Source organism: Alosa sapidissima, chromosome 7 (assembly GCF_018492685.1).
Source record: "Alosa sapidissima isolate fAloSap1 chromosome 7, fAloSap1.pri, whole genome shotgun sequence".
In the NCBI taxonomy this organism is placed as follows: Eukaryota; Metazoa; Chordata; class Actinopteri; order Clupeiformes; family Clupeidae; genus Alosa; species Alosa sapidissima.
Genome location: NC_055963.1, coordinates 38,799,511 through 38,815,364, shown reverse-complemented (window position 1 = coordinate 38,815,364; position 15,854 = coordinate 38,799,511). Strand labels below are relative to the sequence as shown.

The window sequence follows — 15,854 nt, the reverse complement described above, 5'->3', positions numbered from 1 at the left end:
GTATCTGGAGTATCAGCACTTGTTAATTTGTTTTAAAAATAAGATACTTTTTGCCATGCAACAATATTGGTGGTAATATTTTAGTAGGCCCACAAGAAGGTAGCTCAATTTTAGTGTGGAACAGAGAAAGAAAAAGAAATATAATACATTATACACACAAAGAAGAAACACATCAGTCTGAGATATAAAGTTCATGTCATGTCCATTGTAGGGTTGGGTTTCTATGAATGGATGGATGATATCATCGTCCATTGTGATGGCTGACAGACATCACAATGGAGAGCAACCATCATGAAGTCTCGCCCCCACCCTGCTACATGCGAACTAACGCGGTGGAGGCTTTGATGTTGGCGCTAATGATGGGCAAATAAAGCTTTGGTGAAGCACTGAACCACTTAGAACAGTTGATTCAAAAATGGGTTCATTACTCGAAGCTTCAGTAACAGCGACCTCTCCTGGTGGAGTGCCAAGGCTGCATCTAAATTATCCTGGCTAGATAGTGGACAGTAAGCTATAGTGAAATGAACCTAGTGCATGCACCTAACCACCCCATCCCCGTAGTGCACATGTATAGTAAGAATGGGATATTGTTCTTTTTACAAATAAAGATTGATCAGGAGCGATCAGAATAAAGTTTTCCCACATGTCTCTCGAGTCTTCCTATGCTTCCATAGTCATCGATACGAACAAATGCTTATCACAGTAGAGGCTACTACGAACCAAACGCAATGTTGAGCATTAGCCTAAATTGTTTATGCTTTGAGTGCGCTACAATTCAGACTAGAAACGAGGCTGTGGCAGTGGCAGCATGATCGGTTTGCGTAAGGCGGTGGCGCTGCGAACCACTCAGGTGATTCATTCAGAGAATAAAGCAGTTTCTGCTTCGGACGTCGTATGTCACATGATTTTTCTGTACCAAAGCAACCTTCGGAGTAGTGGTTCAAATGGAATTGTAGTTAATGGTTTGAAGCACGTATCAAAGCCTCAGTGTCAGACTGCCATCACTAGTTGGCGCTTCTCATTCACTTTTCATGGGCTGGTGTCAGGCTTTGCCGAACTGAATTGTGGGAGCGTGGCATTGCTTTGCTCGGGTTGCTCGAGTCAAAAGTTGAGAAATGTCAGAGCCCGTCTACCAAGAGCTGTTCACTCCCTATTAAAGGAGAATTCCGGTGTGATATTGACCTAAAGTGTATCGAAACATGATACCGAGTGTGAACGTATGTCTCATAGCCCATCTCGGCTTGTCCCCTGCACTCCAAAATCTGGCACTAGTTAGCCGATGCTACCAACATCTTTTTCAATAGTGGTGCTTCGGCATCGGGCTAGCCATGCAAATAAATCACTGTTTTACACCCATTTACGAGGCTCAATGTATCTCCACACTTCATTGGTAGACTTCCGAGGGCCCTGACATTTAAAACGAGACATTGAGAACTTTGAAAAAGCACTGGTAGTTTACTTACAAGACGATTTATACAGACAGTATCTTCACGAAGTTTAGCGTTTGCAGCCATCTTGAATTTAGTCACGATAAGTCGAGCAATGAGTAAGAATGAACAGGTATGATAAGGGATCAGATTCCAAAAATAATTCAGTGGAAATGCATGGATTCCAGTTGCTGCTACTGGAAGAAACTGGAATCCATGCATTTCCACTGAATTATTTTTGGAATCTGATCCCTTATCATACCTGTTCATTCTTACTCGTCCACGTTTTCCCTACTTAAATACAGTTGCACGATAAGCACACACTGATAAAAATGTGTACGGTCACACAACATGAAACGTGGCGATTTTCCAAGCGAATAAACAGGAGAACTACAATGTGTGGCGCAATAGCACTTGGGAGTACTTCGACCTAGCGTACTAATATTAATTAACAACTAATTGTAGATCCTATCCACCACAGAGTTTAGAATCCATGCTTGATCGACCCCTCAGCCTCCCCCTCCCCTCTGAGCGAGAGAGAGGCACACACACTAGAGATGCGCTGATGGGCTATTATTTCAACCATAACTGCATAGCAATCATCCATCCGCCATCCATCAGCACCAAAGTTTTTTGACCAATTTTCAAAACCGCACCCGCCCACCATCCGCTGGTTGTTTTAATGTATATGGGTGATTCAGCGCTGCTGACGTGAGGCTAGAAAGTTCTTGCCTGTTCTAGAAAGACTGATCCAATGCAGCAAATATATTAAAAGGCTAAAGTCCTACATTGGCTATGTTGTAGCCTATCCCCAGAATATCAGCAGCAAACTCAGTCTCTGTCTCGCAAAACAGTCTCCAAATAAAACGCACATCTGTTGCCTATTCTGCCAGCTTGTGCCAATATATCATCCAAAATGCTTGATTGTATTGCATTCTCCACATTTTTAGCTACATTTTCATGTACCACATCAGCATTTTTGTTCAGTGAATCTTTTGTAAATTGCTTTACAATTACCGTCAGCCTGGCTTGCCTCAGCTTCGGTCACGTCCTTTTACAATTTTATCATTGTAACAAAAAACACAATTTGTCACATAATTTCAACATGCTGATGGCCTACTAATTAATGCCTATTGTACTTTATTTCTGGAAAGTCATTCACATTATAGGCTACTTTACGCACTGTCATGTCAGGGTGACACTGACAAGCCTGTTCTGAAGACTCCCATTCATTTTGACTGCACGGGAAGAGAGCGCGTCTTTTTCAGACAGACAGCGCAATTCATTTTATAACAGCAGGCCGATCGGACAAACTATGGCGCCTCGATATTAAAGAAACGCCGACTCCATTCATTCTGAAAGTCCACCGCACAACAGTGCAATGTGCATGTTCACATTTTTAGTAACAACCGCCAAACTTGCTTGCTTGCCTTATACGTCTAAGTTTTCGGACTATTTTTCTTACCTTCTTTTTTCCGCTGTGGATGTTATTAAATTTGTAGAAGTTTTAGCTCTTACGTTCTGAACATCTCGCACTGCCATCGCCCGATGTCATTTCTGAGTCATATCACTCTCTGTCTCTCTTTTAAATGCCTATTCCCTGAATTGTAGGCTACAATTACTATGTATGTGTATGTGTTTTATATAGGCTATAGGCTAATATCAAAACAAAATAACCCATCTAGGATATAACACAGATTGAAGTCAACGTCAAGTTGGTTCTATTTAGGGAGGTGAATGTGTGTAAATGTCTGTGAGTGAATAGTGGCAAGAGGCAAGCCGAAGGCTGCTGACAAGGGCCCGACGCTATTGTAAAGCAATTTACAAAAGATTCACTGAACAAAAATGCTGATATGGTATATGACAATTTAGCTAAAAATGTGGAGAATGCACACTGAAAAATTATATCCCGAGAAAATTGGATTTTGAGGTGTACAGCTCCATAGACCTCCATTCATTCTGCACTCGTGGACGAACGCCCTCATGTGGAACCACAGAAGGAACTGCAACCAGTTCAGAAAACGGAAGTTTTCCGAGAGTGGCAGTTCTCCCCTTATTAGACATTCTCTGGGGCCTATTGCACAAAACTAGGATAAGGGATTAAGCTGGGATATCTTTGTTATCCTGGCTCAATTTATCCGTGATCCGGTTGCACAAAAGCAGGATAGGGGCAGCAGGATATTTTATGGTATAAGTTACCATGGCGATTTATTCAGTGGAGCTAGCCTGCTCCAGACCAGGCTAAATTCCAGGATCTATTTAATCTCATCCCTTACATGTATCTCAGTCAGCAGTCACCACAAACGTAAACCAATAGCTATTCCACTGCCAACTACACATTGTTATCACATATAACTAAACTCATTATTTAAACGTTTGTGATCATGAATTAACTTTTACATACTCGCCATTCCCAACCTGTCATGCGAATGTGACGTCACGGGAGTGGCGTAACCATTTTTCGCGTGGTGGTCGTGACACTAGTTGCAATATTCTCCTAAACAGAGCTGTTTGTTGCTGTTGTGAAAAGGCTATCGCTACCTACTTTACACCGTAGAAGAAGCAATGAAGCCGCTCTAGTTGCCATGGTGAATCAGTGAATCTGTGATCGGTGGCGGGGTCTATTTGAGGGAGCTGTGAGCGCGCACTTATCCAGGATAGGTTTCATCTGGCTTGATGAATCCGGATGTCTTAATTCTGCTTTTGTGCAATAGGCTCCTGGTTCTTCCCTTATTAGACATTCTCTGGAAATGTTTTTCAAGTGGCAGCATGAGCACCAGCCAATCAAATTGCGGTTATTCTAATGAGCAAAGACGGTTCTCAAAATAAACGAAGATGGAGCGCGGAGTTCAGTAGATGGTCCGAGATTGCAGATAAACATCATTTGTTTGGCTTTTTTATGCTTGGATTTTGTGAAATTTAGCGAGAAATAGACACTACATTCTAAAAAAGCCATTGTTGTAATCCCAAAACACGTCTGAAATGTTGTGTGAGCAACTATTTAAGCTTAACGTTAGCAAGTTAGCTAGATATCTGCCCTCCACAGCTAGTTAAAAGCGGTGATTTATTGACCTGTCAATCTCCTTTCAGTATCTACACAGCCCCGAGCTTCAGGAAAACCCACCAGCAAGCTTTGCCTGAAGCATACGTTTGAACGGGGCGTAATAGAGTACCGAAGCAGAGAATTTTCAATAGGGGGAGAACATTCACTCTCAAAATACTTCCGGGTGGTACTGCAACGAGAGGGCGCGCGTGAACAAGTGCAGAATGAATCGGGCGCTATAGAGCTGCACCCCCTAAATGCTACATTTCTTTGGATATCATTCTTTTTTAGGGGTCCGAGCAGCGTAGCTGCAGGACCCCTATTGTTTCTGTACCGTTCATTTTTGGCCAAAATTCTGTAAAAGTCATACTGCAGCCTAAACCGTAACTCCAAAACTCTTCAAATTTTCAGGTATGGTTACCAGTACCCCCCTCTGCCCATAACCCAAAATTTGGGGTACTGCACCCAAAGGTGGCGCTATTGGAAAAAATGTTAATTATGCTAATTTCTCTTTACCAGATTGACCTAGACTCAAAATTCTTTCATAATATTAATCTCTAAACTCAGATGCATCTTTTTGGCCCTGGTCTTATGGTCTAAAAATGTTTACTTTTGACACAATTTCATAGAAAAGCCAAAAATTATAAAAACTTTCACACTCTTCAGAAATAATCAAATCTTCACCAAAATTCTCACAGACAATGTTTAGACCAAGCCTCACAAAAGTTATCGGTCAGAATTTTGATATTTTGTTCCATTTCAGAGATATAGGCCAATAAAGTTAGACCACTTAGGCCATTTTCCTAGATCACCTATATTTCTATAAACCGTAAGTCCTAGAAACTTCACATTTTCAAGTATTGTTACCAGTACCCCCCACTACCCATAACCCAAAATTTGGGGTACTGCACCCAAAGGTGGCGCTCTTGTCAAAAATGCTTATTTCTCCTTACCAGATTGACCTAGACTCAAAATTCTTTCATCATATTAATCTCTACATTCAGATGCATCTTTTTCACCCTGGTCTTATGCTCTAAAATTTTTTACTTTTGCCACAATTTCAGAGAAAAGCCAAACATCATAAAAAGTTTCACAGGCTTCAAAATGATCAAATCTTCACCAAAATTCTCACAGACAAAGCCTCACAAAAGTTATCAAAAGAATTTGGATATGTTGTTCCATTTCAGAGATATAGACCAATAAAGTTCGACCACTCAGCCCATTTCTCCTATATCACCTATATTCCTATATGAGTATTTTTTTTTCCTTGGAGAACAACCATACAACCATCATTATGTGGATACCATTAACAGTGCATATTTTCTATTGTCAAATGTATGCTAGGAATTTTCTTGATTTTCATCATGTGAATGTGACTGCCAAATATGTAGGATTGTCAGTGGCTCAGTGGGATAATGCCTAGTGCTGGTGTTTGTTAGGTTGAGAGTTCGAATCCTGGTAGAGCTTTAGGCTCAACCTGCATATGCTATTGGTTATTGAAGATTCACACCATTGAACAGCACCTGAATGACATCAGGCAATCAACATACACAGTCATTAGTTGCCAAGAATCAGAATGCCGAGGCACTCTGACATTTAAGGGAACTTCTTTGTTTACTATTTTTCCTTCATCATTAAGTCTATCATATTAATATTTCATCCATTAGTGTTCTTCTCTACAACTGTCTAATTGCCCCAGAATTTCAAAAAGTTTTCAGGTGTACTCTTTCAGGAAAGCCCTTCATTTTATTGTCAAATGTATGCTTGGAGTTTTTCTTGTTGTGTGTTTACCAATACACATTATTACTATGTGAATGTGACTGGCCAACATGTAGGGTTGACAGTGGCTCAGTGGGATAATGCCTTGTACTGGCGATCCTTAGGTTGAGAGTTCAAATCCCACTTGAAGCATTAGTGTTAGAATACTGTTGGGTTGTGGATGTTAGCATACTACAATAGAATGCTGTACGGTTGTGGAGGTTAGCACACTATAACATTACAGCTACTTGTCAATATGGACTTGTAGTGCAAGGCAAGTATAATTATAGGCTGTTTATCATATTGACTCAGACACAGCTGTAGCCTATAATTATTTGTTATTCTTATATTATTTGTCATTTCTTATACATATTTAGTCGGCTCTTCCACTTGACAGAACAACTCTATATGTCATAAGGATGTCACGCATGAAACAATGATGCAGAAACACGAAAATACGACTTTGAGTTTAGTAGGCTATAATTTTCAGTTCCTGTTTATCTATTGCACGATGGGTAATGATTTAAAGGAATCGTGTTGCACAGAGGTGGGACCAAGTCACTGTTTGGCAAGTCACAAGTAAGTCCCAAGTCTTAGCAGTCAAGTCCAAGTCAAGTCCCAAGTAAATACAGAGAAGGGCAAGTCGAGTCCAAGTCCAAGTCACATCAAAGCCAAGTCGAGTCCAAGTCCAAGTCCCAATCTTTTTCAAGTCCTGAACAAGTCATCAGGTACTCTTCACTTAATAATGCCATTATTAGACTATCGATCATAATTTTAGCACTTCCATCTAATCCACAGTATTTTTTGTTTATAAATACAGATTAAAATATGTTCAATGTTTCTGTCTTGTAATCTTTTACGACATATGCATGCGCATACCTGTGTAATCTGTAAACGGATAGCTACATAACACTCAGCACAGCTGCAAATATATATATTGTTTTTCCAAATTGCGGAGCCCACTGTAAGGATGAGTAATAATTTGACTGATGGCAGTTCACTGCGCTAGGCCACAGATTTGCCTGCAAACAATTTATTAGGCTGTCTGGCAGTGGCGACTCATAAGGGAAGCCAAGGTCAACACTTTTATATTATTTAAAAGATAATAATGACAGTAATTTTGTTTTAAAGTATTCATTTCTTAAGAAATACTACACATTTGATGCTGTTTATCTCATTTGTAAATGGTGCACTGTCACTTTAAGCCCATTGTGTCACACGTTCTCATAATGATCCTTTTTTTACCAGCTCCGTTCAAATATAGCCTATGGCTAGTCCACAAACTCAAACATTGTTTGTGCCACATGTATAGCACAATATTAACAACGATAAGCATGATATTAAGTTGGCACAAACAGCTTTCATTCCCTTGGAAAGAGAAGCATGTATGACATGATGCTTGCTTGACATTTTCTGTTTGCAATTAAAAGTGAATTATGAGCCTGGTAGCCAGTAGCCACCTAGCTACAGTAGCTGAGTGAAATGTATTTCAATCGGCATATCATGTGCTTCATGTAAATAAATTATTGAATACTTCAAGACTATTAAGACCAGTTCCATTACACAAGGCAAAGACAACTCTTCATAATATTCTTGTCCACTTTCCAAATCACAGTGAGTGCAGCTATGTCATAGTGACCTGGATCTCATAGTTTATAACAGTACAGTAGGCTAGTGAGAACCGGATAATTCACAATCTCCTCTAATCTCGTATTTGTTGCCTTCACGATTTCCTTTTATATGTTTCTTATATTTAAAAGAAGATATCAATCATCATCAACAATGACAAGCCAGCTGGAACCTACTCATTTTCTCTCCCTCTCGTGCGTGCTTGGATGCGTTCTCAATTAAATGCAGTAGGCTAGCATAAGTTCAAGTTGGATCTTAATGGAGAGGACTCGAAAAGTATCAACTTTATGTAACATGCTGTTGGTGCTTTTTGACATTAAACGTTCTCTAACAAGAGTGCAAATCAGTTTGCAGTAAAGCTACTAGTGATTGGCTAAATGTTGGTCCTTCCTCTGTCTCTTGGTGCCCTACACACAGTGCGTAATGCGTGTGGGGGTAGCGGCAGTACTGTACTGTGCTCTGGCCGCTTGTCTCCGCTATTTTTTTTTTTTTTTTTTTAGTCGCGGGAAAGCGTCTGTGGGGTGACTGGTCCACGATCAGGAAATTTAGTTTTTGATTCGAGACATGTCAAGTCATCACAAGTCAAAGAGGCAAAGTCCGAGTCAAGTCTCAAGTGAATAGTATTCAAGTCCAAGTCGAGTCGCAAGTCATGCCGAATTTTATCAAGTCAAGTCTGAAGTCATTAAAATCATGACTCGAGTCTGACTCGAGTCCAAGTCATGTGACTCGAGTCCACATGTCTGGTGTTGCAGTCTTGTAAATAGTGACCCTGCAAGATCCCTAGTCATTGCAAAATCATAGTCTGTGACTTAAAACTCTACTACTTGTCTTTAGATGTGAGAGGGTCTGAGACTGTAGTCTTTCAAATCTTTTCCAAATCTTTGCAAATCTTTCCAAAGTCTGTCAGTGTAAGGAGGGCTTGAGGTGAAAGTGCTGTGGAGAAATTGCAGGATTGTTTGGCTCTGCCACCTAACCACACCCAGTTTACCTGCATGAAAAGTGTGATTTCTGTCAGTATGCGGCACTGTAGATTGTTGTGGAAGTTCAGTTTAATGGCTGTTCGCGGCAGTTTGCAGGCAATGCCGAAAACTGCCATGAATTGTCAGAAATTGACGTGGGCCTTGCTTGGCAGTCGTCCGCCCATGACCCCCCTCCTCCTAATTCTAGGGGAGGCTTTAACATGTAAATGAAAATGCTGTGAGCTATACAAATGCAAATCAGGGTAGCAGGGAGAGTGAACTGTGCATGCTGGCATGACTGTGGCCTTTGGTCTTGCTTAAACAACTCCCAGTAATACGCTCAACAGGCAGAAATGATGCTGGGTATGACATCTGTTCCCTGCAAGCTCCAATAATGTAACCTGACTTAAAACAGTCGATAGAGTTTAGATTCTTGGATCTGGATCCAAGATGGCGGCGCGTACACACGCAGTGACCTCTCTCTGTCCCAACAGTACGGTGTTTTGTTCGTTTAAAAAGTGTTTGTCCGAAAGTTTTACGTGTTCGTCTCGTCTTACTACGTCGTACTACAAGTACAGCAGGCAGTTTTTAATTGACATCTGCAAAAGCAAGTTTTGCAGCGTTCTGGACTTTGCAACAGAGACGCTAAAGGAACTCGGACTACTCCGGCCTGCAACAACACCGGACTCGCCTGCTACTCCTCCCCCGGAAAGAAAGCGTCGGAAGCGGTGTGCGAGGAAGCAGAAGAGGGGCAAGCGCGGAGGCGTCCGGGCCAGGCTAGCGGCCAGCCCAACTCGCCCAGCCATACCATCCATTCTCCTGGCAAATGTACGATCACTGGACAACAAAATGGATCACATACGACTGCTGAGATCAACGAACCGGACAGTAAGTAACTGCTGTGTGCTCGTCTTCACTGAGACTTGGTTAAATGACAACATTCCGGACTCTGCGGTACAACTGGAGCAGCTAGCATGCTATCGAGCAGACAGGGCCATTGTAAAGGGAGGTAAATCACGAGGAGGAGGAATCTGTGTTTACATCCGTGACGAATGGTGCCGGGACACTGTAGTAGTATGCAAACACTGCTCACCACTGGCAGAGTTTATGATCATAAAGTGCCGTCCTTTTTACCTGCCAAGGGAAATTACTGCGATTCTGCTAGTCGCAGTATACATCCCGCCGACCAACAACAACAGCGATAAGAACGCGGCTCTTAGTGAACTGTACCAGGCTGTCAGTGAACAACAGACGGCACACCCAGACGGTTTCACCATCTTCACTGGAGATTTTAACCATGCTGATCTCAAAACTGTACTTCCAAAGCTACACCAGCATGTTGATTTTCCAACAAGAGGAGATAACATCCTGGACCTGGTCTACACTACACACAAAGGAGCATACAAAGCCACCCCCCTCCCCCACATTGGACTTTCAGACCATATCACTGTTATGCTAATGCCCGCATACAGACAAAGGGTAAAAGCGAACAAACCGGTTCGTAAGCAGGTAAAAGTGTGGCCTGAGTGAGCCTCCGATGCTCTTCAAGACTGCTTTGACACAACAGACTGGGAAATGTTTAAGCAGGCAGCCACTTACAACAACCAGACAGACATAGAGGAGTATACAGACACTGTAACCTCTTACATCACCAAGTGCATCGATGATGTGACCCACACAAAAGACATCATCACTCGGGCTAACTGGAAGCCATGGCTGACAGGGGATGTCCTCAGGCTGCTGAGGGCCAGAGACAAAGCCTACAGAGCTGGGGATGAAGCTGGCATGAAAACAGCGAGAGCCAACCTGTCCCGTGGCATCAAGGAAGCAAAAAAGGAATACACTCACAAGATAACCACCCACTTCAAAGACAGCAGGAACGCACAAAGCCTATGGCAGGGCATTCAGGCCCTCACGGACTACAAGCCCGCGCCACAGAGCTGTGAGAGCAACATCCCTCTGCTCAACAACCTGAACCGCTTCTTTGCTCGCTTTGAAGCACAAAACAGCACCTGCCCACAGAAGACCCATCCCCCTCTACATGAGCAGCCCCTGTGCCTCTCTGCCGACAGCGTGAAGAGGACACTTGCTGCTATCAACACCCGTAAGGCAACAGGTCCAGACAACATCCCAGGTCGTGCGCTGAAGGACTGCGCAGGGGAGCTTAAGGATGTCTTCACAGACATCTTTAACACTTCCCTGAAGCAAGCCATCGTCCCATCATGTTTCAAAGCTGCCACCATCATACCTGTGCCGAAGAAAACTGCTCCATCCTGCTTCAATGACTACCGCCCTGTGGCACTGACACCCATCATCATGAAGTGCTTTGAGCGGCTTGTCATGTCACATATCAAAGCCATTCTCCCCCCCACCCTGGACCCCTTCCAGTTTGCATACCGAGCCAAGCGGTCTACAGAGGATGCAATCTGCTCTGCCCTCCACCCAGCCCTCACCCACCTGGAAAAAAGAGACTCATATGTGAGATTGCTGTTTATAGACTTCAGTTCTGCATTCAACACCATAATACCACAACAACTCATCTGCAAACTTGACAAACTGGGACTCAGTACCTACCTCTGCAACTGGCTACTGGACTTCCTCTGTCAGAGGCCCCAAGTAGTACGTGTTGGCAACAATACCTCAAGCAGCATCACACTGAGCACAGGGGCCCCCCAAGGCTGCGTGCTCAGTCCGCTGCTCTTCACCCTGCTGACGCATGACTGCACTGCAACCTACAGCAACAATCACATAGTGAAATTTGCTGACGACACAACTCTGGTGGGTCTCATCACCAAGGGCGACGAGACTCAATACAGGTTGGAGGTCGACCATCTGACCACGTGGTGCAGGGACAACAACCTCCTGCTGAACGTCAGCAAGACCAAAGAGATTGTTGTTGACTTCCGGAGAGGTCACACCCAACACCTGCCACTGACCATCGACGGTGCTGTGGTGGAGAGAGCGAGCAGCACCAAATTCCTGGGGGTGCACATCAGTGAAGATCTCTCCTGGACCACCAACACTGCATCACTGGCGAAGAGAGCTCAGCGCCGCCTGTACTTCCTGCGGAAACTCAGGCGAGCAAGTGCTCCACCAGCCATCATGACCACATTCTACCGAGGCACCATTGAGAGCATCCTCTCCAGCTGTATCGCTGTGTGGGGTGGAAGCTGCACTGAATACAACAGGAAAGCCCTGCAGCGCATAGTGAACACAGCTGGAAGGATTATTGGTGCTTCACTCCCCTCCCTGAAGGACATTTACACCACCCACCTCACCCGCAAGGCGACCAAAATTGTGAGTGATGCAAGTCACCCCGCTCACAATCTGTTTGATCCACTGCCCTCTGGGAAGAGGTACAGAAGCCTGCGCTCCCGCACTACCAGACTCACCAACAGCTTCATACACCAAGCTGTAAGGATGCTGAACTCTCTCCCTCCTCTCCCCCCTCCACCCTCAGCTACATAACATCCTGGACATTGGACCCAAAATGGCCGCCTGCACTACTCCACTTGCACACTTGCACACTGTACACTTTACAACTTGGTGTTGTTGTCCTGAAAACACAACACTTCTGCTGCTCTTACATAACTTGCACCACTATGCCACTTTCTTCTTACTTAGGTCAAACAGAACTACCCAAGCCTTTTATTGGCCTGACTTTGCACTAGTATTTTATTGACTGTCTATGCACAATTTCAACCAAATTTTGCTGCTCTTATTTTTTCATTATTATATGTGCCCTCTTATTTACTTATTTACTTACTTTTTTGTTTACTTGAATGTTATGTTTGTCTGTGGACCTAAATTGGTAAAATATGTCTTGTCTTGTCTTGTCTTCACCGTGGGATAGTGAGAAACGTAATTTCGATCTCTTTGTATGTCTGGAACATGTGAAGAAATTGACAATAAAGCTGACTTTGACTTTGACTTTGACTTTGAGATTCAGATTTTCCCTTCACACCAACACAATGAAAATTTCAGAGGCAAATATATCAATTATTGTCTTTATCACTATCTTCATTCAACAAAAATATATGCAAAACTGCATATATTTTTGTTGAATAAAAAAATATATACCTATATAAGTGACCCTGCTGTGGCGTATAGACTGAGAATGTTTTGGACTGTGTAAATAGTCTACTACCAGGGAAATAGCCAATGTTTTGGACTGTGTAAATAGTCTACTACCAGGGAAATAGCCAATCTATAATAGCGGCAAAAACCTGCGGCAAATTCAGAGAGGAGCATCTCCAAGCCTCGCCTTCCCACAGGCTGCAGCGAGCTGTACTTGGATTCAGCAGAACAGAAAGGCTAGCCTACAGTTTCATTAGGCTACTACTTCACGTTATTTGGATGTATGTGGATGTGAATCATAAACAACGCGCCCGCGATCATCTGCGCTCATTCCTTCTAGAAGAGGGGACCTTTAAACGAGCACTTCCCTTTTTGCTTGGAAGAATGGAGAGCATTGGATCTAGTGCCAGATGAGTGGTTACTTGTCTCGCCAGGAGAATGGACATCTGCTTTCGGAAAATCAGAGCCAGCTGTAGCCTACCAGGGATCACTCGGAGACACATAGGCGCTACCGGAGCAATGGTAAGATTTAAAGAATACTATGCTTTCATTCTGCTGTAGGCTATAAGGAAATAGATAGGCTACATTGATAGAGACAGATCTTAACTGTACATTTTGCTTTCACAGACTAACTTTGCCTCTTAATGGGGTCGTGGGAGAGAAAAACTTTAAGAAGAGAAGACTGGTGCACAATCCTAAGCTTGCGGTAAGAATATGTTCGATGACTGCAAGCTAAGCTAAAAGTACCCTAGCCTAAAACCAAAGCTAAGAGTAGCCTAGTAGCCTTGCAAAAGAACAAGTGAGCAGAACCAGCTTTATTAAAGTGTATTTTTTTGTGTCGTCATTTACAGGAAGCAGTACGCCGTCTTCACAACTCGGAGACAAATTGCAGGCGCTACGAACCGGAGCAAGGGTAGGATTTAAAGAATATGCTTTCATTCTGCGGTAGGCTATAAGGAAATGGATACGTATAGACACCATAGGATAGATACCGATCATAACTGTACATTTTATTTTCACAGACTAATCTCGCCTCATAATGAGGCGGTGACCTCCTATTTGCTCGGAGCAATATCTGCAAGTCCAGATTTACACGATGTTGATAAAGACGACATTGTGTGTAAGTGACTTGTTTTTACTGTTTCTCCTTCCTTGTTTAATGTTACTGTGACTTGCGTTTGATTTTTATTCATACCACTCTCATTTAATTGTTTTCCAGCCGCCTGTAAGACATGTTATGAGACGGTACGCAGGAGCTTTAGATATACCCAGCCAGAAAACTCATTGCAGGCGGAAGCTGCGAAGAGTTCAGCTCGGAGTCGAGCGAGAAGAAAGAGGGTAAGACTTTGTTTGGTGACTATTTTTCAGGTGCATTGATAGATGTGTTGTGTCCATACGCAGTGCATCGCATCGCACAGTACTGATTCATTGTTTTTTTACAGCTGCTGGAATCGAGACAGAGTGTGCTAGCAGATGACGAGGTGGAACTCTGGAAGTCCGCCACCGTAGACCTCATGTCTGACGAAGAAGATGGCGTTGTTGGCGGGGTCTCTACATTATTATTGGGGATCTGCCAACCAATCACGAGTGATTTTACTTGTTTGAAAGTTGTGGTTTCATCCAATACTAAGTAAGGAAATTCAAGCCTGGCCTGGCCAGGTGTGGTTTTGCTGCCAATCACGAGTGATTTTTCTTGTTTGAAAGTAGTGGTTTCATCCAATACTGAGTAAGGATATTCAAGCCAGGCCTGGCCAGCCGCGGTTTCGCTGCATTCATATGCTAATTAGGGCCATTAGCACTCTGAAAGCTCTCCACATACGTCATTGTCCGGTTCCGACAATTTGTGGCACAGACAAACGGCGACAAGCGTGGGTTGCAAATTGTCGTCAACTACCGAAAATGAGGTAGAAAATCACACTTTTCATGCAGTGTTTACCTGCTGGGAAACCCTGTAGCTCCGGAGCAGGGGCTCAGACCAGGAGAAATTGTTTGCTCGCCCTCAGTTCACTCTTTTGTTCATCTCAACCCAGCACTCCAGTGTGTCCTGCTCTGTGTGCGTCTTTGAGTTAACGTAAGTCATCACTTTAATGACCCTCACTATGACTTTTGTGATGTTTATCAGTTTGTAGAGTAGCTCTGCCATCATGTGTAAAGTTAAGGTCTTTGTTTGTTGGTTTGGTGTGTTGGAGTCCCATGTGAGAGATGATTAGGTGATGTTGGTTGATTTGAGATGTCAAGTATTGTTTAGTTGTACCTTATATAGCCATATGATTTCAGTTTATTGTTCAAATGTCAATTGGTTTGTTTGTGAGTTGGGATCTGTACTGATTTACCCCATTTCACTGATTACTCCATTTTCTGTTTGTTTCCTCTTTGATGCAGCACACATACAAGTAAAGAACAAAAGAACAGATGAATTGAAACTCAATAAAGTTCACTTGTGTTGCACCGAAACCTGCCATCTCCGTGTCATCACTCCATACCATTGAGCCTTCTGACCGAAGCTCTGCCTGCTCACCACACACTCACTCTACCTCGACCCACATCGCCCCCTACAGTTCCTTCAGTTGGGTTGTGGAGGTTAGCATACTAGAATAGAATACTGTTGGGTTGTGGAGGTTAGCACCAGGGTGCGATTTGTAGGGGGGGATGGTGAGGATTTCTCCCCCTCTGGTTTTCCTATCCCTCTGCTAAATTATTTTTATCCCCGGTGGGGACAACATTTATCCCCCTCTGCCCTTCATATTGATTAATGCTACTTCATATAAGTAAAGCGCTGCAACGTGAGAACAGTCTAGTAGGCTAGTTTACATAATAATCTGACATCAGAAACGCACCGTCACCGTCAGCACTCATGCTGCTGTGCTGACACAGTGGCTGCTTGATAACTTAAGTTGGCCTTGATCGTGCAGGATATTTCAGAATGTCGAGTGTGTAATCCATCATAAATGGCTAGTTTCA

General features: G+C 43.2%; 1 protein-coding gene across 1 annotated transcript; it reads left to right on the top strand.

Moving 5' to 3' along the window:
- Positions 1-13,025: 13,025 nt before the first annotated feature.
- On the top strand, positions 13,026-14,527 carry LOC121714161 (uncharacterized protein C14orf93 homolog). The gene is made up of 5 exons (XM_042099366.1): positions 13,026-13,415; positions 13,745-13,806; positions 13,916-14,013; positions 14,113-14,231; positions 14,336-14,527. The coding sequence occupies exons 1-5, from the start codon at positions 13,332-13,334 to the stop codon at positions 14,525-14,527; spliced, it is 555 nt and encodes a 184-aa protein (XP_041955300.1). The 5' UTR covers positions 13,026-13,331.
- The last annotated feature ends 1,327 nt before the right edge of the window (positions 14,528-15,854 follow it).